We start from the raw sequence: 26,821 nt of genomic DNA on the forward strand, positions 1-26,821 counted from the left end.
ATCTTCACAGTGTTCCCAGAAACACTGTCAGTACAGTGAAAACATACCTCCCCATAGCCTGGACCTCAATTTTACTGAAGGAGTGCGGGATTATTTTGACAACGGAGCAAAAATTACCCAACACCTAAAGAAGAGTTTTGAATGTCTTCAAGAAGCCGGGAGGACTATTCCTGAAGGCTACTTAAAAATTACAAGAAAGCTGCTAAAAGATGTGTGCTCAAGAATAAACATTGGTCATGTCTGAGCCTCTTTCTCCATGTTAGTTAACAACAGTTTATCACTATAAGCGCTTAATTGCACCTAATTTAATACAAGGTTTATGACTATTCTAGTTTATGAATGCATTTGTTTATATAATCCATTATTTCTAATATAACCTAATTTATTCCATCAAATCCTAAAAGATGAGTTATCACAGCATAAACTAGTTTTATCATTTCTTTTTAATAGAATCAGAAAAAAAAACAAAGATTTGTGACTTGTGTCAACTTTTAGCCAAACATAACATTAATCATATGAAACCTCAGACCAGTGAACTAAGCAAAGAAAATTCAGTGTTAACACAAAAGCGAAAAAGACCAAATATCAGTGCTCACAGTGAATACAAGTAGTAACTCAATGATAATTAATAGAAAAATAACATTCATGTCCTGTTCAAAAAAAAAAAGCCTGGTTCAGTCCTTAGCAGCACTGATGTTTAGGTTTATGTAAAAATATTATAAATCCCAAGTTTAAAAGTGTAACATTTTTACAACTAGAGTACTGAAAATGAAGTACCCTCATTGCTGCCGTATGTATCTCCTACTGCAGCCTGAACATGAGTCTATAGTAGTAAGGTGGGTACATGTAGCACTGTTTCTGCGCTTTGGGTCAATTTCACCACATCAAGAAGCAGGTCAGCGTTTAAGCACTATAATGTTCATTATTAAACTGTTTTGTGATTATTAAAATGTAAATATTCCTTTATATTTGATTATTTCATGAAAAAGCACAGAAGACAATTTCTGAATAAGTATAAATAGCAGAATTCAGATATAATTGCCTTCAAATTCTCATCACATTTAAATGACAAAAGATACATTAAGTGAATTTAATTTTGAATTTTAGTTGGATGCTTTGCTCCTCACCACAAATTTCGTTGGTATTGCGTCAGCACCACTGACCTCTGACAAAAATTAAACCGTGGAGCTCAGATTTCAGTCAAGCAGCCGACCTTCTGACTGGGATCTTAGCGCTAAGCTTCTCTGCAACATGTGAGAAAGGACGACGCCCAGCTAAAAATCAAATTCAGTTCAACTTTGGTTTGTTTGCACTGATTTCTAAATGTGTGGTAAGGCTGTAAGTACAGTCCCTGTACTTAAACATTTACATTCACATGTTACAAACCTGACTTTTTAACCTAAACAATAACTGTTTAAACTGCACACACATTTATTTGTATGCCTGTGAACATTAAGCAAGCTCAACCCAAATAAACACAGAGGGGTGTACTATGAAGCCAGATTAATGGGTTAGCGAGGTATGTTGGGCTTTCATTCACTCTCTTTTTAGCATCTTAACTACTGTCATACACGTAGCCTGGTCCTGCGCAGCCTTTCGGTTTGTAATTGAACTGAAGAGCCACATTTTCACTGATTCTCTTATTTACAGTAAGCTTTAGCTGCAATACAGATTCTCTGCTGTAGGAATGTCATTTATCCAGAATATAAAACCTGTTGAGACACTTCTAAAACAGCACTGCAGATTCTAACTGGAATATTCAATTTTTCTTTTATAAATGTCTTTATTTTTGGTCCTAATCTGCTAGAATTCCACCTACTGGAACAAAGTTTAGAACTGTTACACCAAGAATTCTGAATGAATAAAAGTAATTTATCTTACAAGTGACGACAAACTGAAGTGATGCTTTCTTTAGGCTGTGGGAGTGTGTTAAAGTTTAAGAGCTGTAATTTGTCACATTAGAAATCAACAGCAGAGGTGAAATAAATATATTATGAGGTAAACTATTTCATTTACTGATAAGTGTGCGTGTAATGATCGTGACTTCACAAGATTAAAGGTTTTCGGCAGCATTACTCTCGTTTCCTTTGCAGCTGCAGTGTTGCATGTTATTTATAGATCTGTATCACCTGATTAGACGGAGCTCAAATGATCGATTTTGTAAAGTCAAAGAGTTAAATGACGCATCTAAAACTGCACAGAGCATGAAGCAGAAAGCCTGAGTTAATGAAGAAAACTGATAACCACCATTGTAACCCTTATCTCTTATCGGGGCTTCTAGGCTTTTATCAAGCCAGCTAACACAACCCCACCAATTATATTGAATTTGCTTTTCAGTACACCCCTCTGCTCGTGACAAACCAACAACATCTGAGAAAAAAAATAAAGCATTCGTTTAGCAGAAAAGAACTGTACACAATGTGGCATTTAGCTGACACAAGATAGAAATATGATTCTTCAAATTCTCCCTTTTCTGCCAGATTTTCACAGAAGAGTCTTTATTGTGAAATAGCTTTCTTGAAGGAATCACTCATTTGTCTGACATCAAACAACTGTTTGAAACGTACGGTGTAAAAAGTGTGGACATGATCATCAGCCCTATGAGTAACATGCCCTCCTGTGTGACAGGGAGATGAAAGATTTTTTTGCCCTAGGCACAAGTCTGGAATAAACACAGAATTAGCAAGTACTGACGTAATTCACTCACAACCCCCCCACAAGAAAACAGACTTGTGTCTACAAGCAGCCTGATAAGCTGTAACCGATTAAACTGCATCACACGGTGAAGATTTTAGTCCCAACATACTAAGGTCACATAGGCAGCAACTGGTCATCTCTCTCCTCTGGCTCTTCCTGTAAATTGTCTGTAGCCTCTCCCCTGTAAGCTGGCGATTCCTCTCGCTTGCGCGACCGGCACACAAAGTCACATCCATCCTGTAAGCACAGCGAAGAAAAAAACAAAAACAATTGTCCTTATTTATTTATTTATTTATTTTTATTTCATCAGACTCTGACCTTTCACTGACGGTGTTCATCAATTAGATTTAGCTTACCGCTGCCAGGTTTCCAAACTCCACCCAAAAAGCATAATTGGGGAATTGCTCCACCCCTTTAGCTCCAACGATCACCCGCTGGTAGAGGAAACCTCCAACAAGGTAAACAGCCAGAAGAGAGAAACCACTGAAATGTGAGAGGTTATGATTATTGATCATCTGTAATATCACAAGCTCTCACATTCATTAAATTAACAGATGACTTTACATACATGATGAGAATAATGGAGCCAGTGCTGATAATGGAGCCAGTGCTGAGCTTGGACTCAATTACAGGACACACTGAACTGGTGTCCAACTCAAACAGATAGAAACAGTTTTCCTCCTTTTCCCTCTCCTCCAGACCCACCTCCAGCTTACTCTGGGAGAGAGAATGAAACACAGGTGTATACAAAGTGTCTTTGTGCAACTTTCTAAACATGCAACATGTGTATAACATGTTTTTATTTCAATAACTCTACTGTTTAATACAAATAGGCTCATTCTGTGTTCCACTGTATTAAACGTCTTCGTCACTCTACTGTAAATATCCTTGCTTGGTTTCAGGTGTCTGGAAAGCCTTGAGCTTCACGGAAACATTATTCAGAGCGTCCTCATGGATCAAATTTCATTTTCACAGACCTGATGCAACATGCCGCCACGGCTGCAGCTGACTGCTTTTTGTTTCTGTTTTTTTCCTCAAACTCAAATCTGCTCGGCTAGAAGCTTTGCACATTTCATTTACCACTTTTACATTCCTGTCGCAAGAGATCATAATGATGGCTTTCCTTTCTTCCTTATTGCAGTGTGCATCGTATTTTTCACCATTTGTGTAGATCAGCATCACCCAGTCACCTGAAAGGACACGTTTGATAAGATTTAGATTTCTACTCCTCAGAGTTGGCCTCAGGCTATGATGCAATTATGAATTATTTATCAGTTTCCAATACAGTTAAGATTCACGCACATGCCCTTACGGTCATGTCTGAACTAATAAGAGAATGTTTTTCGGATTTTGCATAGTCTTACTTCCTCCAATGGCCTGTGTATGCGTGTATTTGCCAATCACTGTTGTCTTCTGTAATTTCTTGTCCACTTGAATAACCCCAGCATTGGGAGCACCCCCTGCATCCCCACATAACTGGAACACATATGTGTAGCTCTCGTTCGAAGCCTTGTCCTCAGCTGTAAAGCTGTCAAAAAAGAACAAATCCCAGAGAAAATTTAAATAAACATGGCCCATATAGATTCTTCCTTTAACATAAAATTATATTATTAAACACAACAGGGATTCCAAAAACATCTCATCTCCTAACAAGCACTGAATACGCTGGTACACAAGTGACTCATTCCTTACTTCTTTCCTACGAGCGGCTCTAGTCGCTCCAGAACTTTCTGCTGTAATGGACTGTGAGATAACAGTTTGCAGTCTTTGGTGCTCTTCACACTATACACCCCACTCACAGAGAGGACCAGATGAAATGCCATGATCCACATGAGGAACGAGATTCCTCTGCAGCTACTGAACACCTGGAACAGATGTTAGATGATAAAGAAAAAACAATCAAAATGGGCAATTCTCAATTGTGATTGCTTGCTATTTGTTTCATGTTAGTAGGATTACGTTTATTGTGAGACCATACAAACTGTCTAATGCAAGACTGTTTCATACCATTTACATTACAGTAATATAAACGGTGGCATTATTGAAATACTTGCGGTCAACCATACAAAGGCAGTGGAGATGAGCATCAGGGGTAATTTGTAACTGAAGGATAGCAGCAAGATTGAACGGGAAGGCTTACATGATTATAGTGAGATGGTAAAGGAGACAGTGGGTCTAAAATAGCAGGCACACAGGAGGTAGCAGAGCTGAAGATGCTAAGATCTTCAGTCAGAGTGATCAGAAGGGACAGGATTAGAAATGAGTACATCCGAGGGACGGCGGACGTAGAGCGGTCTAGAAAGATAGTTTGAGAGACAAGGTTGTGATGTGCAGAGGAGGGATTTTAGATTCATATGGAGCTGCCAGCCAGGAGAAAAGAGGAAAATCACAGGGTAGATTCATGCATGTCGTGAAGGAGGACATGCATGTGACAGAAGATAAAGGTAGCTTAAGCTGAAAGCAGATGTGCTGTGGCGACCTCTAAAGGGAGCAACCAAATAAGAAGCAGAAACAACTGCAGTGTGGTAGCTATCCCTTTAAGAGCTGAAACAGTTATTGGGTAAAGTCATAGTCATATGACAGAAAACTAGAAAAAGAAATATATTTAAAAAATTTAAAAACAAATATTTACTCATTTAATTTGAATATTCATCATCTGTTATATTCAGCTGAATTCTTTTGGGTTTTAAGACTGCTATCTAGAAAAAAATCTAAATATTTAGCAGCACTTTTTTTGATAATCGTCTGACACTTCAAAACACAATGAACCTGTTATGTTAGTTTAATGTGTACATTAAAATGAATCTGTGGCAGTTCTCATGCTTTTGACACCTTGTTACAGGTTGCAGGTTTTTGCATTAACACAAAGTACCTCAGTTATCAGGTACTTACATTTAATGCATTATTCCACAAACCGTTTGCGTTTTTTAACACCACAGTTCATAAAAATAGGTAAAACAAGGGAATACTCAAAGCTTCAGTGGTTAAACTTTGAATATGAAGCACCTTTCACATGCTTCCTGAACAAAGAGAGGGGAGTAAAGAGACGCCCACTTTCCTATTCATTTAAAAATTTAAAGACATAAAACATAGCACTAAACTAAAAGACAATAACGATATAGGAAATTCAGTTGTGAAAGGCGATGTTTGCAAGTCTTTCCTGAAAAGAAAGTATGCATCCAAAATGTCTGCTTCTATTTGCACGAGGCAATAAGTTTTACTGATGAGAAAACAGTCCGTTTATAATTTCTCTGACAAAGATGCTGCTTTGGCCTGGATTGCACACCTACCTTCATGATTTCCGTCACGGCGAATCAGCGGGGAAATCTTCTTTGTGAGAAATCTAACAGTTTATCATACAAGCTGACAGTTTAAACAGTTGCTCTGAGCTTCCTCACGCTAACGTCGCTTCCTGGTTGACTCAATTAGCAACTAGTCGACTCTTTAGATATGCGCATAAAACAAACTTCATCTGCGCGGAGTCTGTTTTATATTATTATTTTTAATCAACGTTTTCCGCCCTTTTAATTCTGCCCTGAAGAGATAACACGCTTTCCATTCAACTGTGCCCAAGAGGCTAACAGGCTAGAGATAGCGGTGAAGGAGTGCGGAAGTGAAACCAAACAGAGCAACACGCGCATGTGACAGTCCAAATGAAACTCAGCCAATGAAAGGCGGCTGAGGCCACGCACACCCGCGTCAGCTGACAGGGGAGCAAGCGTCACAGAAAGGTTTACTAAGTCACAGCGTCACCATTCATGGTATTTCTATGTCAGGCAAAAAAAATTAATACATACAATAATAAATAAAATAAATACGTAAGTAAATAAACAAGATAAACAAAAAAATGAATAATAAATACATAATACATATAAATACAATAAAATAAATGCATAACTAATACATAAAATAAAACTAAAATAAATAAAATAAAGTAAGCAAATGAATAAATGCGCTTGATGGTATAATGTGGAGTTTTGTGTGCGCTGCTAAACAGAATTAAACAACTATTATTCAAACAAATGTATCTAACTAAAACCTGTAAATTTAATTGATCACTGATATAAATAGCAAATATTATCTTTATAACTACATAGTGGAAATTCTTGTTTGTTCAAACAATGTCACATGTGACATTGTTTGGAGTTATTTCTATGATTTAGATCCAAAAAACATATTTTGGTAAAGAAATCATAATTAAAGAAAATTACTTAATTTTAATAATAATATGTCATAATACACAATACTGTCTTGTGCTTCATTTACCTGACAATCTAATAAGATGAATTTATGTAAATACATGTTTTTCAAATTTGCTAAATGTAGTAAAAATTACATTAAAATCAACATTGCTTTAATTTAAAATGAGCTAAAAAAAATTTTTGACTAAGTATAAAAAATAATTTCAGTTTCAGTATTTAGTCAGGTGGTGAAGGTTTTCACTGTGACTCAGACTCTACATGATTGCCAGTCAGCTGCCGACAATAAGTATTTTAATTTGTATGGTATTACTTCCCTATCATGATCATTAAAAAGACTAAAACACTGAAATGAATCAAAATTAAGAAAACATTTCCGAACAATAAAAATAATTCACCTTCTTGATTGGAAAACAAAACTACTTTCTGGGGAGTGAGCATGCATAAATGGAATTAAAACAACTTTGTCTATCTAAAAAGGGTGTTATGGGCTTGGCACATGGTATCATACCTGATGAATATTGCAATGAAGTTGGATGAAAATATCAGTTCCTCGCCTGCAAAATTTTGGTTACTATAGACATCTGCTGCTGGAAATCAGACATCCAAATATTTATAGTTCAAGCAAGCCATCATTCTGTGTTAGCCTGAGCTACATTCCTGAGAATTCATATTCAGAGACATGAATATGTCAGATATTTACCCCAAAAGTTTTTAAGGACCTAGCTCAAGACATTTATCCCAGATGCCTTGATTCTGATGTTTTAGACATTCTTTCAGCTCTGTTTGAAAAAGAGATCAATAAAAGGATTGAACATCAAGAAAATTCATCAGAAAACTTGTATCTGGTATCTCATTGTTTTAATTACCCAGGGATTGTGACTATAGGTGCACCTCCCAAGAAAAGTAACTACATGTCAGATTAGCACAGTCTACAGATGTTGTCATTGGCCTGTTCGGCACGTTCCTCCTGTTGATTTCCCAGTAATGAACATGGCTGCATTGTAACACTGAACAAACCCAAAAACCTATGCAACAGTGTACTAGAAGTTTGAGGCCACTCTGGTAAAAAAAACAATCATAAAACCTCACACCACCTGTCAACCTCAGTGGTTGAGCGATGATGATTTGGGTTTATTTTGCAGCCATAGAACCTGAGCACCTTGCAGTCACTGAGTCGACGAGGAACTCCTTTGTATACCAAAGCATTCTTGAGCCAAGTACAAGGGCAGCTGTTCAAAAGCTTAATCTTGGCCAGAACTGCGTCATACAACAGGGCAATGATCCCAGTTCTGAAAAGGAAATGAATCAAGGTGTTGCAATGGTCCAGTCAATAGATCTGTCTGACCTTAATAGAGCTGTGCAAGAAATGCCTGCAAACCTCAATGAACCGAAGCACCATTGTAAAGTTGTGGCAAAATTTCTGTGCAACTAAATGATAGACTCATAAAGTCATACAGAAAAGAATTATTTTAAGTTATTGACACCAAAGGTGCTTCTACAAGCGACTGAATCATGGGGTGTAGTTTCTCACAAGCTGCTTTTGCATTTTGTTAAATAAGGATGGGGGAATATGTCATATGTTGCTGTTAATGTCAGGTTGTATTTAGAGAATTTGAGAACATGCTAACGAACAGGTAATTTTTAATATGTTGTGATAAGTAAAACCTTAGAGCTGAAAGAGAGTGTACTTTCACTTTCACATGTCAGAATGTTTACTTGTGGATGACTGGTAGACCAACAACACAGATTTCCATTTCAAGATGGCATAACTGAGGTTACTGAAATATAATCATTACTCAGTGTTTTGAAAGGCACATTAACCCCCACACTACTCTAGCGTAAACTAAACAATAGCCTCTAAAATTACCATGAACTTGAAATTCATTTAGTAACAGTGGTCAAGTATGGACTTGCTCAGCTTTCGTACAATGTATATATATATATATATATATACACACACACACACACACACACACACACACACACACACACACACACACACACCTTGATCACTGTTTCACTTCCCTCAGTATTTTTAGATTGATCTCTGACTGTGTGTTTGAGAATCTATGGCCCTCAGTGTCTGTTGCATTCTGCTGGATTTCACTAAAAGGTAATAAGCTGCACTCGCTATGCTTGAGACCAGTAAGTGTGCTATAAGAGCTCTTTCATTCCTGCATGCTCTGATTAGCTCAGCTACATCAGGCTCTTTGACTTCATTTACATTGTACGTACCGTCTTTTTTATACCATTTTCAGAAATATCAGAAAGTTGACTCTGTTCATCTGGATGTAGCATTTTCAGATCAACAGAATCAACTTTCTGGGATTTCCTTGCCTGAATGATTGAGCATTTATCGAGATCCTTTTTTAAAATGTCATTTTTAGCTCATCTGCTCACAGTTGCTACTCTTCCTGCAGTATTGGTAAGATTTTAGTTAACCTTTCACACAATATATCACCTAATGGACTTGCATCTAAATTAAGGTCAAGAGCGTATCAATTGTTTTATGAATACGTTTCCACTTTCATAAAAATCACTACTTCTCTTAGATTATTGGTCAGATTTTAGTGACATGAGATTAATGCATCTCGGATATGACTGTTTTTGAGGGTCTTTGAGTTTTCAGTGGATTTTAATCCTCATTAGCTTGTGCAATGCAGCCAATCCCCGACAAGGAATCCTATAATTTGCTTTCTGTACTTCTCACATTATAGCAACCTTTGAATAGTGATGGACCATGAGCTGGATGGACTAGTCTTTCCATTCAGGTTTTTTGCTTTAAAGAACTCTGTCTTACTATTTGGTTTGTTCATTCTCTGTTGTATCAGCCACCCTGAACTACTGATAGAAGGCAGGATGAATCCATGCCTTCATGTTGTTTACAGCATGTTGAATGTCACAGTAGAAATTGAGAGTCGTCAGACTAGGAAACATTTCTCCAAGCTTATGTTGTCCCAACGGGAATTTACCCGTTCTTAGCTGACAGGAGTGGCACTCGGTGTGGTCTTCAGCTATTTTAGTCCATCTCTTTATCATTATAAGTGGATATTTGAGTTACTGTCGTCCCTAGCTGTCTGACCATTCTCCTCTGACACCAATATTTTCACCCAGAGAAGTGTCGCTCTGTGGATTTTTTCCTCTTTCTGAGACCATTCTCTGTAAACTCTAAAGATGTTGGTGTGCAAAAATCCCAGTAGACCAGCAGCTTCTGAAATATTCAGACCAGCTTGTCTGGTCCTAACAACCATCCAACATTCAAAGTCATTTAAATCACCCATCTTCCTCATTCTGATGCTCAGTTTGAACTTCAGGTTGTCAGCATTTCTACATGCCTAAATGCAATGAAATCCTGTAGTTCACTGGTGAGACGCTGAGTAGGCATGCCTAATATAATAGGTAGTGCACAAATCTGTTTATAAGATTGGGGAAAGCTGCAATCAGCTGAGACTGAAGAAGTCACTTGGATAAGTGACAAAACGTTTCTCCCACTGAAAATGCTACGTCCAGATGAACAGAATCTACTTTTGGACATAAATCTGACAGTGATAAAATCTTCTCAAACGACAGAGTGCTGAACAAGTCATTTAAACAAGGTGTGGCCATGTATATAAAATCATCTGACAGATTTTAAAGTAAACGGATTTCCTTGTTATAAAGTAAATGGGAAAGGCAAAGTGTAAGAAACACCTTTCAGCTTTAAGTAAAATGCAGTAAAGTTGACTCATGGGGTGTAGTTACTTCTTGGAAGTTGGATCTGTTGCAGTTAGCCAGGTGTGTGTGTGTGTGTGTGTGTGTGTGTGTAGCAGACAGTATTTTTGTTTTTAAAAAACGTGGTGTTGTGCAAATTCGGTTAGCAAGTGCATAAAATCTGAGCGCAGCTGAAAGTGCAACAAAGTTGTGAAACAGGGCAGTGTGACAGTAATCATGTGGGTTTCTATTTAACAATGCTAATGAGAGTGAGTCACAGCATTTCAGAGCTTTCATGTCAGGCTTTCTCAGTAGTTAATAACCATAGTAAAGTTGTCATTGTTATACAAATCACTCACATATCACCCCTCCCTTAGTTTCCCCCTCTGTGATTGCTTCATCTCTCTCTCTTTTTAAATCATAAGGAACAGTTGGTGTTTCTCCCTCCCTGCTGCCTCCCTCTGTACAACCTCTCCAGGGAACGCAGGCAAGTTTTACTAGGCCTCTGTTTGCTTTGCTCCAAAGAAGTTAGTATTTTCAAACCTACTTTCTTCCTCCCCTCCCCCACTCTCCTTCAGCGCCCTTACCTGGCTGTGTGTGTCCGTGTGTGTGTGTAGCGCAGACACACCCGACTACCGCATATCAACCAATCACTGATCCAAGAGAGGCGCTCCAAGGAGGTGTGCTTCCTGTACTTCGTGTGAGACAGGAATGGTGCAGGAGTGCGTAGAGAGTTGTGTATTGTGTGATTTGTTTTGGGTTTTTTTTTTTTTTTTTTTTTTCGGGGGGTCCACAGAGGCGATCTCATCGGCGGAACACGGGAGTGAAGGAGTGAAGCCGTGGACGCACTCGGTTCGAGTTTTGCTTGATTTATGAGAGGTCTCCCTGTTCAGCGACTGCGAGGACAAGACTGGGAGAAAAAGGAGGGCAAAGTTAAGTGTCAATCTGTTGAGACTTGTTTGGGAATTTGAGCGAAGACGGGAGGTGGGGGAGAGGCAGCAAAGACATTTTAGGCGTAAACATTAACTTCTCACCAGAGGAAAAGCCAGAGGAGATTTAAAGCTGAATGTATGTATTCTTTAAAAAAGGAGAACTTTTTCTTGGGTCAATCTGATAATGTGAACGCAAGGAGGGAATTTTCTGTGTTGTGCAATCCCATGTTTTTGAGCTGAGCTGGGGAGGAGGAGGAGGAGGAGGAGACCAGATCTTCACCGGATACAACATTCAGGTGAGTTGTTTATTATTATTATTATTATTTTAGATGGATTAAAAACACCACGCTGTAAATTGCTTCTGCTTTGAAGACAGATTTAGATCTGGTTAAGCTGCGAGATGTGGTTTGCATGCTACATGCCGTGCCTATGTGTCACTGGGCCTTGCTTTCTCGAAGGCTGCTTTTGGTATGCTGTTCTTTGCAGGTCTCTAATGCATTCTTAAATACTGTAAAAGGGTGTCCCTTTCTTCCACTGACTTGCTTCTTGATTTCCTGTTGTTAAAAAAAGATCTTGTCATTGATTTTTGTTTAAAGTGCAAAACTTGTTAAAAATGCAGACAGAAAACGCACAGATTATTGTCCAAGTTATAACATTTTAGAGGCTGTGGCTCTCCAGATGATTGATATGTCACTAATATTCATTCAAATTTTTATTAAGCTTTATACTTTACTTAATTTGGTCAATATCGTAGTCATTTATCTGACATTGGTTTGAATCTTAATGCAATGCAATTTCGAGACTGACACTGACTGCTCTTTTCTAGGTTCTCCAATAACAATGGTACTATGGGGACCAAAAGGCCCAGTTGGACCCTCTTTGACACTTTAACAAAAACAAGCAGGTCTGACCACAAGCTTCAGCCAGGTGGAAAAATCCCCCTGGATTCAAGTCCCAGACCAGCAATGACTGGTTGGTTTAAGCGAGAGCTAGAACGCACGACAAAGAAAGGTGACACATTTCCCAGAATGAAAAAAGGTCTTACAAGTCCTGATAGAAGATTGTGCACTGAGATGGATGAAGAAAGAGGGGAAAGGAGGTGGAATGACAGGCCCCCCAAAAAAGCAGAGACTGATGTCTGGGGCCAAGAAAGAGAGAGGACATTCCTGGTTGAGAAGGAAAGATATGAGGGTAGACGCAGAGAAAAGGATGAGGGGAAACCCACTGGAAGAGGATACATAGAAGATGAGAAGTTACGCCAGAGGGGACGATATCAGGAGTTGTCTGATATTAGGTTTCAAGACGGCAGAAGAGAGGTGGATGAATCTTGGGATAGAAGAATGGTAAGAATGGGTTCCCCGCACAGAAGAAAGGAGAGAGAGAACTATGCAGACAGAAAGGAGAATGAGAATGCAAGAAGAAGAGAGAAAAGGAGAGACATCAGGAGTGAAGGTGATGATGATGAGAGAAGGCCGAGGAGGGAAAGAGGGAGGGACAGAGAGAGGGAGGAGCTGATACTTCAATACAGCAGAAGTGAGGGGGACTACATGGGCAAAATGGCAAATGACAGAGATCGAGAAATGCAGCGATATAGAGACAGAAACAGAGACAAAGAAAGAAGGAAAGAAACTGACAGGCAGGACAAGGAAGGTGGGAGAGACTTAAAGGAAGATAGAAGAGACAGAAGAGAGTACGAGCCTGAGAGAGACAGGAAAAAGAGGGGAAAAGAAGCTGGTACTAGAATAGTTGATGCAACAGGCAGGAGCAGTCGATCACCGAAGGAGTGGGCTCCCGGTCCGCCAGCACGAGCTCACAGCAGTGGAGAGTGGAGCAGTGATCCTGACAATGAGAAGAGACACAGAATATACAGGGACAGGTATGAAGAACGGGAATCAAGGAGAGACAGCAGTTTTGAAAAGAAAAGAGAGAGAGAAACATGGAGGGATCAAGACAGAACTGCTGATAAAAGTCAAAGGCAAATAAGAAATGAGAGACAAGAGAGCGATAAAGGAGAAAAGACTGGCAATATGCCAGAGCAGAGAAGGATGTGGTTAGAGCCACAGAGGGGCAAGAATAGCACAGACAAATTTGTAGACAGCAACAGGCACACAGAGCGGAAAGAGCTACGGGGAGAAGGAGAGATGAGTATGTACTCCCAGACGGAGAGAGGAAGAGATGGGCGACCAGTAAAAGAGGAACCAGATTGTGAAAGAAGGCAGGGGGGGAGAAGTGAGTACAGGGAAGACGCACAGAGGGAACAGGAGGGAGTCGGTGCAGATCAGGAGAGTGTGGGGGAAATCAGGAGAGGGAAGGAACATAGGTCTGACAATGATGCAGGGGTTGAGGAAAGCTGGCAAAAGGATGAACAAGGAGACAACGTCGTAGACGACAGAGAGGATGAGAATGGGAGCAATAACTGGCCACCCTCTGAGAGTGAAGGAGGAAGTGAGGCAGGGTGGAAGAAAGAGAGAAATGAAATGCCATCCACAGAGGATGGCTTCGTGACCGTGTCAAGTGGAGGAGAGGACAGTGAAGAAGGGTTTAGGGACTGTCAGGAATTCCAGGAAGGTGGAACCCAGGCACCTGCTGGCTTCCAGGGGTTTGTGGGAGATCAGAAGAGGGAGGAAGGACGGACAGTGGGGGAGGTGGAAACAGCTGACGGGGAGGATCAGGGGGAGGAGAAGCAGCGAAAGTACGTCTTCTGTGTGGTTGGGCAAACTCTTCCCCGATCAAAACCCAGCAATATTTTACCATTGCAGGTTGATCAGATTGGAGGAGTGGAAAGAAGCGACACGAATTTAGAAACTCACCATGAGTTGGTTGATGACATCACTCAGCAGCCTCAGAAAGACTTGCTTCAGAGATCATGTAGAAATGATGAGCACCCAATGATAAACAACTGGGACACAGGAAGTGAGCATAAAGTTCAGAGGGAGGAGAGGCTCTCCACAGAAGAAGCAACTGAAAGCAAAATCCACTCCAGAGCGCCTTCAGCGGTTCATAATTTAAAATATAGAAAGGAAATGAGACGTAAAGTGAAACAGTCATATTCTGAAATGGGAAGAAAGGACTCAAAAACTGAGAGACTTCTCCAGGAATGGAGAGAGAAAACTAAAGAGCCAACAGACAAAAAAGAGATGCAAACTCCAATTTCTCAATCAGCGATAGATCAACTGCAGCCCATCTTGGATCAGATAAACACTACAGGAATGAGTCCAGAGGAGGTGGAAGCTATTCGGATCAGACTGAGTGGGACATGGAGCGTGTCTGAGGAGCCCAAGCGGCATTCCCAAGCCCCCCACCTTAAATGGGCTAAAAATGTGGTCCGTGAGATCCTGGGACATTCAGAGGAAGAACCAAGCACAGAGGCCCAGGAAGATCAACCAGCTGCCAACCAGACTGAGACCAGCAACGCCAAGCCACAAGAGGAAGTTGCAGAAGAAACAAGGGAGGTACCTGCGATTAAGCTGAGTATGGAAGAAGATGACTTAGAGCCAGAGCTGGAAGAGCTGTTCGATGCGAGAGGTATGGGGCAGAGCCAAGCCCACATGCATGCTGACCAGTTCACGGCTATGCATGTTGTAACGCATACACACACTCATGCTGACACGGCGCTAGAATCAGAAAGGAAGGAAGATTGCAGCATGGACAAAACAACTTTAGAGCCTTCTGGTGAAGTTCAGTTAGGAAAGTCAGACATAAAGGTGACAGTCAGTGAAACTGAAGACGATGAGGTTAATTTGAAAGAAAGCGAAAAAGAAAAACTCAGAGAGAAGGAAGCGGAGATGTATTTAAGTGCGAACAACACCCTTTACAAGCCTAACAGCTGCCCTATTCTTTATCATGACTGCGAGTCTGAGCTCCTGTGCCCCTCTAGTGAGGGTGAGAGCCAGGGGGTGGACTATGGAAGGGATGAAAGTGAAGAAGAAAGACAAGGAAGGGAGCCTGAAGATAGGGTTAATGCAGTGGACGTGATAGTACCAGAACTGACTGAGGTGAATTGCGTAGAGGCAGAAGGGCAAGTAGGGAATCTGGAGAGCTCCTACAGTTCTCAGAAACTGGGTTCCAAAGTGCCGTCTCGAAGAAAGGGAGTCCATAAAACAACTCAAAGAAGAAATGTAGACGTGGAAGAAGATGAAGGTGTTGGAAGGGATCGCAGAACCAGAGTATTTTATGCAACAGGTAAAGAAAGAAGGTTGAGGATGGAAACATTGTGGCTGTCTTCTCAGTTCAGTCCTAATGTTTCCAGGAAAGCTGCATAGTTACCTCACCTCCCTCCTTTTTACTCATTTTTTTTTAAACAAAAAAAAACGTCTTTCCTCTTTCAAATCAAATGGCAACGCATGAAATTTTAATCATTTAATCAATGACATTTCAAGATAGACTGACCTCAGAGGAAACTAGATTTAAACGTCTCAGGATTTACTCATGCACCAAATGATGCTTCACGACTGTGTTGGTTTATTTATTTTTTTAAAATGAATTTTACTTAATAGTCATCTTGTCATTTCCACTTACTTGAAGCCTTTACTTTTATTTTTGCTCCTTTTTTTTTTTTTTTTTTTTAAATAATTTTTTTAAATTTAATTAAATTTATTTTGAATCAGTCACGGGGACCTCAGATCATAGGCAGACTTCATTATCATTACCCCGATCTGAGCACAAAACGCTACCTTCATTGGAAACTACGTCAATGTTGAGTATACAGGTAGTGGGAGGAGATAAGAGTAGGTGGAGATGGACAAACTCCTGCCCCGGGAAAACCCAGAGCAGGAGTTAAAAAGTCACAGTTGAGCCACAAGAAAGACACAAGAAATAAGCTTTGGACACACTAATCTCTTCAGTTATTTATCAAGCTTACTAAATTAACCAGCTCATTTATTTAAATTATTGCCTATTTAAATGCAACTATGTTGCTGTACAATGTGTCAACAAATGGATACTTTTATATTGCAGATGATGAGGATGATCGGAGCAAAAGCTTGAGCGAAATGGGGCTGAGGTGAGAATAACTGTCACATATACTGTGTGTGTGTGTGTGTGTGTGTGTGTGTGTACAGATGCACATATATATGCTCTTTTTTTTTTTTTTCTTTTTTTTAAACATTTGATGTACCTGATATTAAGAACAGTCTTCTCTTAACTTGTCTTAACTGTGTTGTTTGAGTTTGGGAGTGCTTAACAAATTTATTAGACAGCTTGTGTTTAAAACTAAAAAGGGTATATTGTTATTTATTAGGGCAAATAACAAATTTGAACTGGTACTCTGCAGTTCTCTGAAAATTCAGAATAGCTATCAATTAATTCATATCAATTAAGTAATCAAGCATATATAATCATTTTTCTGTTAATGAATGTAATTAAATTACTAATTTGGCATCTCAAAGAATAATAATATGCTTTACTGTGCTGTTTTTTTTTCTGCTTTTGTGTAAAACAGTAAATTTGAACATTGGTGGAAAGCCACAATAATTCGTTTTAGTATTAAAAATATAATTTTGATTAAAAGGTTTGGATATTACAGAAGCATTAAAAAAGGATTTGGGCAAATGCTGTTAGGGCGGCTGTGGTGGTCTAATAAATTTGTTAAGTACTGTACATATTTCAGTGAAAGGTCACTCGTAATGTAAATTAATAAAAGAGAAATGCCTATAATTTACTCATTAATGCAAATAGGTCATGTCACATTTCTTATATTTAATTTCCTTCCTGTCGCTGTAGGAATCTTTTGGGCACAATCGAAAGACAGAAAAGTAATTCAAGGTTCTACAGTGAGTATCTCTGCTCTACCTGTCTTTTTTGCTTCTTTACCTTTTTAAAGTAGCCCATTATATATACTTTACATACAAGCCGAGCACATCAACTCAGTTCTTACGATGATTCATTGGAAGAAGGCAACAATATGTCGGTAACAAAGTGACAGGTTGTACTCTGCTCTAATTACAGTCGGGAAAAGTGTGATGCAACTTGAGTATTTCCCTCGAATGTGTGTGATTCATTGGCTTATAACTATAAAGACCATAAACTTCGAGTGCTGTATACTAGTGCCTTGTCACGTTTATAAATGATGACTTAAAAGATCTAAAATGGCAGTGGTCCTTTTGCCTAATGATATTATGAAATGGATATTGGGAGAAATGGGGCAGTAATGTGTCTTTGGCTGCACTGTATATACCGGTGTATTTGAAAGTCACAGGCGTGTTTCTGCAAGCGTTCATATTTTCTAACATGTTGAGAGGAAACACAGCTGCTTCTACAACTTTGCCTCCACACACCTACTTGTTGGAATGCAAAGACAAATGCAAACAGCTCCTTATGGGTAGTGCTGTTCCTGTCTGGCCTGTTTTCCTTTGCTCCTTTTAATTTAAAAAAAAAATGTCTACCTTATTTTTCTCTCGTGCACTCTTTATTTATTCGTCTCTCTTCCTGCCTCTCACCCAGATGCTGCACAACTCTATCAGCAATACAGTGAGGCAGCCCAGAACTCTGAGATCCTGCGTCAGGCTCGTTCTGAATTCCTCTCTGTGAGTGAGGACCAAACTTCGTCTCCTCTTCCCTCACCTCCTCCTGCCCGCAGAGCTCTTCCTCCCATTCCCCCACAACCACATCCCAAGTCCTTCTCCCACACAGGCTCTTTCCCTATCCAAAGCTTGCATCTCCCTGAATGCCCCAGGGGTGAACGTAGAGCTTCTTCCCCACGTCTGTCAATCTCACAGTCGTCCTCGCTGTGGCGAGATCTGCCGGGGGTCAGGAACAGTGCTGAGCTAGATGAGCTCACAGAGGACCAGAGGCGGCTACAAGAGGTAACTTTGACTTAATCCACATATGAAAGGGTCGGCATTTGATTGCATAAAAATCATCACAAATCATGCATTTTCCTTTAGACTTCACTGGAGCAGGAATATTATGCAAGTAACTTTCCATCAGATGATCAATAGCAGTAATATTATTAGTCATTTTTTCATAGATGGGCTGTCTTAATAGCAGCTGTTTGCATCACAGTTATCTGTGACTTTCCTTACAGACTTCCTCTTAAGCTTCTGAGCTTGATTTAATTGTAAATTTGATATTTATGTGTAAATGTTAAGGATCAGTGTAACAGTCTGTATTTGCATTTCTGGGGAAAAAACTGGCAAAACATTTTTGCGTAGTGGAAATTCAGACTCCTCCAGATACTTAAATGCCGTTTTTAACATTTCTAGACTTACTCATTGTTTCTTTTGAGTTTTTCTTAAGATTGTAGTGATTCGGCTCCTTTTGCTCAATGTTTCATACAAGTGCTCAGATTGCATTTTACGTTGTCAGCTTTTTAAAAACTGTTTATAGGAAGTCACGTGACTTACGTGAATCAGCTTTTCATTATCATTGCATCACACTTATGCCCACTCAAATTGTCTAAATTATTCCTTGTATTATTCCACACTAACCCTCCGGGTTTTCTACGTTTTACTGGCAGATGTGATGCACATCTGCCAGTAATATTCTCGCAAGAGATGCTCTTGCGAGAATATTCAGTTGCATAAACATGTGCATTTTTCCTTGTAAACTCCCAAAGACTTGTTGTGAAATTGTGCTCCTTGGAAATTTCCCAGCCTCTAGCAGACTGACAGCAGTGTGGTTATTAGCTGCAGTTTTTGGGCAGTTGACACATGCTTAACGTTCGCACTTTTGATTTTGGTTTCAAGGTGAGGTTTGAAGTTATTACCTCAGAAGCTTCCTACTGCCGGAGTTTGGAAATTGTCGTTGACCACTTTGTCAAGTCTAAACAGCTGGGGGCGCAGCTGACCACTCAGGACAAGAACTGGCTCTTTTCAAGGCTGGTTGATGTTCGTGCCATTAGCCACAGGTCAGAACTATAACTCTGCTATACATTTGCATTTACTTGAAATAGTTGTCTTTACATTTAGATACAGCTATGAGACTAAAGCCTGTCATTTACTGCTTTTTGTTAGATTTAAGATTAAAGCTGTCTGGATCAAATTCATTATTAAAATATGCATTTGCTCAAAAACCTCTTCTTATCAGTTACATGATTGTAGTTACTCATCATAATAAAGGTGTACTAATATATATAGTAATAGTTTTGGCATGCATCGATATTCTTGTGCCCATTGTGCTTTGCAGGCACAAAGTTTGAAGTCGTTGGTTTTTAAAAAAAAATGCTGCTTTGTGATTTTTAGTTTTCTGTCAAAACTGGAGGAGCAGGTGGAATCAGATGTCATGCACTTCACCGTCTGCGACATCATTTATCGGCAGTGTCCGCTCTTCAGAAAAGCCTATGTGCCCTACCTCACCAACCAGTCCTATCAGGATGCAACTTATCAGAGACTCATGTAAGCCACTGAATCATGCTGTGTTTCCTCTGTTTGGTTCTAAAATCTTGTATCGATTTATTTTATTTTATTTTTATTTATTCATTTGTGGTGTGTTGGCTCCATCTTTTGGTCCCATTGAAACGAATTTCAAACTTCATTTGTGGTGTGTTGGCTCTCTCTAGTGGTATGCCTAGAGTGGTACGGCCTGTCTACCCTTTCAGGAACCATTGGAATTCTTTAGATTGCGCGAACTATTCATTAGTTAAGGTAATGGAAAGGGTGTATGCTTGGTGGAAAACTCCATATCCCACAATTCATAGTACGCCTCTGCCGAGTCAAACAATGGCGGCCACTACTTTGTTTTTATATTGCTCTTATTACTGTTTCTAGGTCACCAAATAAACTTTTAAGACATTTTCAGGCGAGAATGTTGCTGTGTAAACTTCAAATATCTGCTCGTTTTATCAATACATCCCATATTAGCAAAAGTGTTCAGATGTCGTTGGTGCCGCCTGACCGCTAACTCCCTGGCTAGCTAGTGCGGCTTGGCTGACAAGCGACAGCCCGGCCTGGATGACAGCAAGGGCGGCTCACTCTCTCGTTTCACCCTTTCGTGATGAGTCTGGGTCACAGCTGGACTTATTTTTTGTTTATATGGGCCGTTGATTTATTTATTCAGTGAAATGTGGTGGATCTGCCAGATGTTAACTTCAAATATCTGCTCGTTTTATCAAGACATCCCATATTAGCAAAAGTGCTCTGACGTTCTGCAAAGAGCTAGACAGCTAGCTAGCTAGCCCGGGCTGTCTGACAACGATCCTGGCTAATTAAAGCCAGCGAGAAAACCTCACTCTCTGGATGTCGTTTTCTCTCTCTCTCACACACACACACAAACACCGGTCTTTCTCGTTGACTCTGTGTCATAGATGGACTTATTTTTCATTTTTATGGGCCGATGATTTATGTATTCATTTTAATAATGGTATAACAGTAGAAGGTGGTGAATTGTCCAGATGCTGGTCAATGTGAAAAAATAACTCAGTTCTTTGGTGGTGGCTAACGCGGAGCTCCAGCAGAGGCCAGCCGTTTTATGAAACAAAGGACAAGCAGAGACCCGAGGGCCACCGGTCCGAGTGTCAGGTGAACTTAACTTCAGGTGAGAAGTTTTGACCTGGAGTCTATCTGGGTCTGATATAAACCAAGTTTAGGTGTAGTTTAGTTTCGTTGTGCTGACTTTTTACAATCAGTTACAATAACTCGTACTGCGTGCTAGCTAGCATGACAGAGTTTCTATACAGCTGTGTGCGTGCTATGTTACTGATGTTGAACTTTATTTTATTCATAAGGTTAGTTAGTAGAGTTGCCAACCATCCCGTACAAACGGAATCATCCTACATTCAGAGAAAATATTACTGTTTCGTATTGAGCTGAAAAGGAACACAGTTTGGCCCGTACTTCAGCTAGAATGGGGGGGGGGGGAGACACAAAGCTGGATTTATTCTGTCATTACGCTGCACAGCTGCCTCTTGTGCTGTCATTCTATCCCTCTCTCGCCTGTTGTAACTTCAATCATGAAACTGATCAATGATCAGCTGATCGGCTTTTCTCTCGTGTTTGTTTATCGCCCACTTTGCGCCAAAAAGAGGAAACCAACGGATATCGTGCTAAACAACAGCAGCGCGTTTAAGCTTTATCAGCTTTTGTTAGAATTTATTTGATATTAATTTCTAGTATCAGCTGATGTTTGCTGGAGCCACAGCTGTAAAAGCTGCTGGTCATTATGTCGGTTTGGATATCCTAGTGAGAGGGGAAACATGAAGATGAAACCAGGAGATGTCCTTACTGAATCATCAGAGCTGAACAGGTGATGGAGAAACAGGTTTACCTTTTAGGTGACATGAATGAGTTGAAGGGAAGTTATGAACGGTTTCTGAAAGACAAATAACACCAGGATCCTTTTCTACAGCTGACAGCAGGTAACTGTGCAGGAGCGGATCTGGCAAAGTTTTTGCTAGGGGGGCCAGATAGGGCATTAAAAAGGAAAGGGGGGCACAAAGAAATACTTTTCTTTCTTATTCTCATTTAATATCTAGCTTTTATTAAATAATTATCTGAATCTCACAACCAAAGTTTGTATAATAATGCAAAAGATTGGCTGTAGACCATTGTCAATCAATCAGAACGCTGTGTAAAAATAACAAAAAACAGAATAGTGAATGCAAAATTGTGATGTACTTGCAGCCTCGTCCTCTTGTCTCTCTGTATGCTGCGCTGCATATAGGAGAGATCAAAATACAGTTTACTTTGATTTGCGCCTTGACCTGAATTTTAAAAATATTTGGGGAAAAAGCACTATGCTGCAAAAAATGAAAAATAAATATTTGCAAAATATCTGGATAAATATTTATTTTACGTGTTTGATGTGTGTGGCGGGGTGTGGTCTGCAGTGTCGCTGCAGGGGAGGTGGACCCACCTGAGCAGCATCTGCAATCGCGCCTCTCCGGGTTAAAGTCGGACATAAAGTCCGGCATAGGCACACTTAAAATTTCTTCTGAAATTTTCGCTGTCTAGTTATGGTTAAAATTTCTCTTTTCCTTCCAGGAATGAGAATCCAAGGTTTAAAATGATCGTGGAGAAAATAGAGAAGAATGCTGTTTGTCAGAGACTTCCTCTTCGCTCCTTCCTTGTGCTTCCCTTCCAAAGGATTACAAGACTTAAGTTGCTGGTCCAGGTGTGTATGAAAGCTCTCTGCAGCAGTTTTAGTTGACGTTTGGTCCTTTTTGCTATTTTGTCACCTGAACACATTCATGCTGTTTCTGTCCAGAATATTGTCAAGAGAACAACACGCGGCACGGCGGAGGCAACGCAGGCCATCAAAGCTCTAAAACAACTGGAGAAGGTACAGCGACACACTTTTTTTTTTTTTTTTTTTAAATTCACTGAATATTTACAAATAATAGCAAAATTACAGTTACTAAAAATAAGCGGAATATCTCAAGACTACTTGTTGTGAAATCAGTGTTTTATTTGTCGCTCTTCTAGATTATTCAACAAGGTAATGACAGCATCTCTCAAATGAAAAGCATCGAGTCTCTGGTTTCTCTCAGTGCTAAGGTGGACTTTGAGTGCAAGGTGGGTAATTAACGACCTTCCAAATGTGTCCAGTATGCTTCTCAACAATCAAAACTACCAAATCTCTGGAGTTAATTTTTCCCCATTTAAATAGTTTGGCATTAACAGTTAATATCTGCTTTATCTTCCTTTTTTTCTTTGTGTATTTTTTCTATTGCAGACTCTTCCTTTGATTAGCCAGTCTCGGAGGATGGTTCGAGAAGGTCCTGTCACTCAGCTGATGGATTTCTCTCTTAAGGAGACAGAGAAAAATGCTTATTTGCACCTCTTCAATGACTACTTGCTGCTTTCACTACCAAAGGAGTAAGAACAATCACGCTGTTTTGTGAATGCACAGTAATCCATCACAAGGCATTAAGCATCTCTCTCATTATCATTTGGTTCATCCTGTTACCCTCATATCTACTGTCTTATGTCGTCACCTCTTCAGTAATCAGTATTTCCTTCCGCTGTCTCATTTCTTCTGTGATTTTTTTTTTCTCTTGCTGTTTGCAGAGGGGGAAGATTTACGGTAATTGATCACTGTCCAGTATCAGAGCTGCGTGTTGAGAACTGTCGTGTCAAACTTCACTCCCTACAGAAGAATCTGTTCCGGTTGTATATGGCACAAAAATCCCTGCTCCTCAGGACTGATGCACCGTAAGAGATTGGATAGTAGCAGTAGTGTCTGCAGTGTTTACCGCATAATAAAAATTTGTATAAGATGCATCTTATTTGTATTTTTCCAGGAGTGATAAGCTTCGTTGGATATCCGCCCTCTCCAGGCCCCATACTGAAGTAGATTTTTCTAGTGCACAAGGTAAAGTTTTCACCTTGGGTTAGATGTTGCAATTTGTTTAGTTCATGGTTAAATGTGAGTGAAACCCTTGAATTCCCTTTATAGCAGTCAATAAACCCAACAGTGTGTTAAAGATTCTTCTCCAGTTTATATCATCAATAACAATATGAATTTGTACATGACAGTAAATTAAACATCCGGCTAAAGCAAAGCATTTGATGTTTACCAAAAATAGGAACAGAAATTTTTTTTTAAATCAGATTTTTCTTTCACAGCAGTGCTGAGATTTGGAGAGTCTAGCATTCAAAACAGAGGCCTTTAGATGCAACATTGTAGACAATCTTGTATGGGCAAGTGACCTCAGTCTTAAAGGGAGAAAAGACTCTTGTCTGTTGTCTGTAATGTGACGTTCCTGCACCTAATGCATTTTTTCTGGGTGCTCTGCTTTCCTCCCATAATCCAAAAGCACGATTGTTGGGTTAATTGGTGACTAACTAATGCTAATGTAACTAATGTAACTACCTATTGCCCAATGTCAGCCGATGCATAGTTGGATGGACTACTGCAAAGGAAAACATTAAATTTGGCCCAAGATTTTGATTCATACAACTGTAGCATGATGATTTGTCTAAACACACATCAGTCCATTCAGTACTGGAGACAGCATCCCACAGTCTCCTGCAAATAACCTAAATATGTAAACAGTGGGAAACTTTAAGACAATAGTGTGTTAACTTCCTTTAACTTTTATCCTTTCCATTTTTCCTCTTGCAGATTTCGAACAGATGCAATGTATCCGAGCTTTTTTTGCTCAACAGCCAGATGAGTTGTCCTTAGAAAAAGCTGATGTCATTCTGGTGCACCAGGAAAGCAGTGATAGTAAGATCATCTCATTACTTTCATTGTCATTCCCAACTAGAAATGCCTACAAGTATTTGAAGAAATCACTTATGTTGGATTCTATCCTTTTTTCCAGACTGGGTAGAAGGGACGAAGCTCTCTGATCGGCAACGTGGATGGGTGCCCAAATCCCATCTGGAAACCATAGCCAGCTCCAGAGTCAAGAGTCATAACCTGTCAGATGCTCTCAAACTGACAGCGGCCACAGCCACAGCCTGACCCGAGAGTGGACACTATAAAGGATCAAACTCAGTTATCTGATTCAGGAACTGCTGGATTAAAGATGATGGACATTCAGTGACATTTCTAGAGGACAATGCAGCAGCTCAAAATGCTATAAGATTGCATCTCAGTGTAGCAGTGGCTCTCATTTGTTTCATGTGTTGAAACAATGTATTCACTTTACTGCATGAAGCAGCAAAGTGAACTGCTGAAGACTGCCAGAAAGGGGGTGTGGGTATTATGGTTTTTATCTGCTATGCACAGTACATTACAAATATTGTGTGTACATCAGTAGATTTGTTTTAAAAAAATATTTTCTTATGGAAATGACTTTTTCCCAAGAAATATTATTCTTGGAATCTGTATTATTTTTTTTGTTGTAATATACGGGTTTTGAAAAATGGGCCCCTGTGTGCAGGAGAGAAATCATGAGATGTATCATAAGAGATCTGCCAGACAATTCCAAGACGTACAACGAGGTTCATAGGTTACATGGGACACATTTCAGTAAACGCAGACTTATGAAATAAAAACATATTTGAACATTGTGTGTGACTTGACAATGAATTGAGGCTGATTTCAAGCTGAACTTTTAAATTTTAAGCTGAACTACATCAGCAGACGGACACAATGCCAGGATTCTGATTTTTAGGTGGGCCACAGTACTTCAGGTTGGGCCTTGTAATTACATAAGTAAATGGTTTTAATACTACATTCATAAATTATTACAAGCAGGCACACCCGGGTTTACAAATTAAGGAAACAATACTCAATCTATCACTCATGTCTTTGTTGTAGACCAATAATTTTCCTGTTGACTTAAACTCTGAGATCCGTATTGCAATAATTCTGTCACATTCAAATGATTATAGCTGATAGACTGGGTGAGCTACATTGAGCAATATCACAGTGGAGAGAGAGCTCAACATACCACAGATTCATAAATGAATGTCAATAGAAACTGCACGTTCTAAATGTTGTCCTACTTTTAATAGAAAATGTAGTTTGCTACATTGAGTGACTTCATCCTTACTCTAACACAAATCCAGTTAACACCTGAATTATGCTTATGTGCTTTACCAGTTACCATTCGTTGCAGCCACAAACTGAAAGAATTTTCCTACTGCAAAAAATGTGAAGGCCTGAATAAAAATGCAAGAAAAAAACATATCAGTTAGTCAGAGGTGATCTGTGATCAAAAGCACAGCTGACATTGAATAAAACACAAAGGAAGTGGTTCTCTTTTTTTCATAGTTAAAAACTTAATATTCTAACATTTTTCACCATGTTCGTGTAAAGTATAATGTAGTGTTTAGACTCAATGTAAGCCTTTGTCAGCTGATTCCAATTTATTATTCCTCTCGAACACAAAACATCAGGGGAAAAAAACAGCTTTTTTGAGGAAAGACACAAACCCAAGTGTGTTTGTGTGACACGTAGAGGTCCACAAATTTGGAGTGAGGGTCAAAGCACTACCAGCAAAGACTACGAACATGTTAATGTCTTCAAACAAACTTTAATGCAACAGTTGCTGCTTAAATATGTTTGATTTTGAAACAAGTCAACTTTGATGAAGTGGCACTGTCTCACAATTCAACTACATAGTCATAAAAATCTAAATTCAGTAAACCTTCTCATGACATATAGGTCACTATTACATTTACAACAACACTGAACAGTCAGAGTTCACATTCTCTGACTTGGTCATTTAAAGCTTGTCTCATGTCGTGTTTTGGAGGATGGTGCTGCAGTGTTCTTGTTGGTTCCCAATAATGGGAGAAAACTCAAGATAATGCTGCTGTTATTTGTGGGTTAAGACTAGTTTATGGTGCTGCACCTAAACAAAGACAATTTTGGGAATGTGGCCGACAGGGAAGCTATTGAGACACCGTTATGTCCACTAAAGATTCAGTCTTCTCTATAGAGAGGTTAAAGCCAACAGCTCAAGCATAA

The 26,821-nt window shown here is 39.6% G+C and overlaps 2 protein-coding genes across 5 annotated transcripts; one reads left to right on the top strand and one right to left on the bottom strand.

The window, feature by feature from the left end:
• Positions 1-425: 425 nt before the first annotated feature.
• On the bottom strand, positions 426-11,778 carry m6pr (mannose-6-phosphate receptor (cation dependent)). Of its 3 annotated transcripts, none has more exons than XM_086311493.1 (7): positions 11,177-11,778; positions 4,390-4,562; positions 4,062-4,225; positions 3,778-3,887; positions 3,266-3,414; positions 3,054-3,180; positions 426-2,934 (listed from the first exon to the last, which is right to left on the bottom strand). In XM_086311493.1, exons 2-7 carry the CDS (start codon positions 4,527-4,529, stop codon positions 2,812-2,814), a joined length of 813 nt encoding a protein of 270 aa, XP_086167619.1. In that variant the 5' UTR covers positions 4,530-4,562; positions 11,177-11,778; the 3' UTR covers positions 426-2,811. The 3 variants fall into 3 exon arrangements, with proteins under 3 accessions (XP_086167619.1, XP_086167620.1, XP_086167618.1); XM_086311494.1 differs by lacking the exon at positions 11,177-11,778 and adding an exon at positions 6,250-6,567 and having other exon boundaries at positions 4,390-4,545; XM_086311492.1 differs by lacking the exon at positions 11,177-11,778 and adding an exon at positions 5,988-6,224.
• Positions 11,060-25,411, top strand: arhgef5 (Rho guanine nucleotide exchange factor (GEF) 5). Of its 2 annotated transcripts, none has more exons than XM_086311490.1 (15): positions 11,060-11,817; positions 12,348-15,703; positions 16,478-16,523; positions 17,243-17,292; positions 17,963-18,324; positions 19,207-19,367; positions 19,702-19,854; positions 22,438-22,567; positions 22,661-22,735; positions 22,879-22,968; positions 23,129-23,271; positions 23,464-23,607; positions 23,697-23,767; positions 24,521-24,625; positions 24,723-25,411. In XM_086311490.1, the coding sequence occupies exons 2-15, from the start codon at positions 12,370-12,372 to the stop codon at positions 24,863-24,865; spliced, it is 5,007 nt and encodes a 1,668-aa protein (XP_086167616.1). In that variant the 5' UTR covers positions 11,060-11,817; positions 12,348-12,369; the 3' UTR covers positions 24,866-25,411. The 2 variants fall into 2 exon arrangements, with proteins under 2 accessions (XP_086167616.1, XP_086167617.1); XM_086311491.1 differs by having other exon boundaries at positions 11,063-11,817; positions 12,348-15,046.
• The last annotated feature ends 1,410 nt before the right edge of the window (positions 25,412-26,821 follow it).

Source organism: Aulonocara sp. 'chitande type north' Nkhata Bay, linkage group LG11 (genome assembly GCF_057382095.1).
Source record: "Aulonocara sp. 'chitande type north' Nkhata Bay isolate Kocher_YH1m ecotype deep benthic linkage group LG11, A_spYH_male_GT1.1, whole genome shotgun sequence".
In the NCBI taxonomy this organism is placed as follows: domain Eukaryota; kingdom Metazoa; phylum Chordata; class Actinopteri; order Cichliformes; family Cichlidae; genus Aulonocara; species Aulonocara sp. 'chitande type north' Nkhata Bay.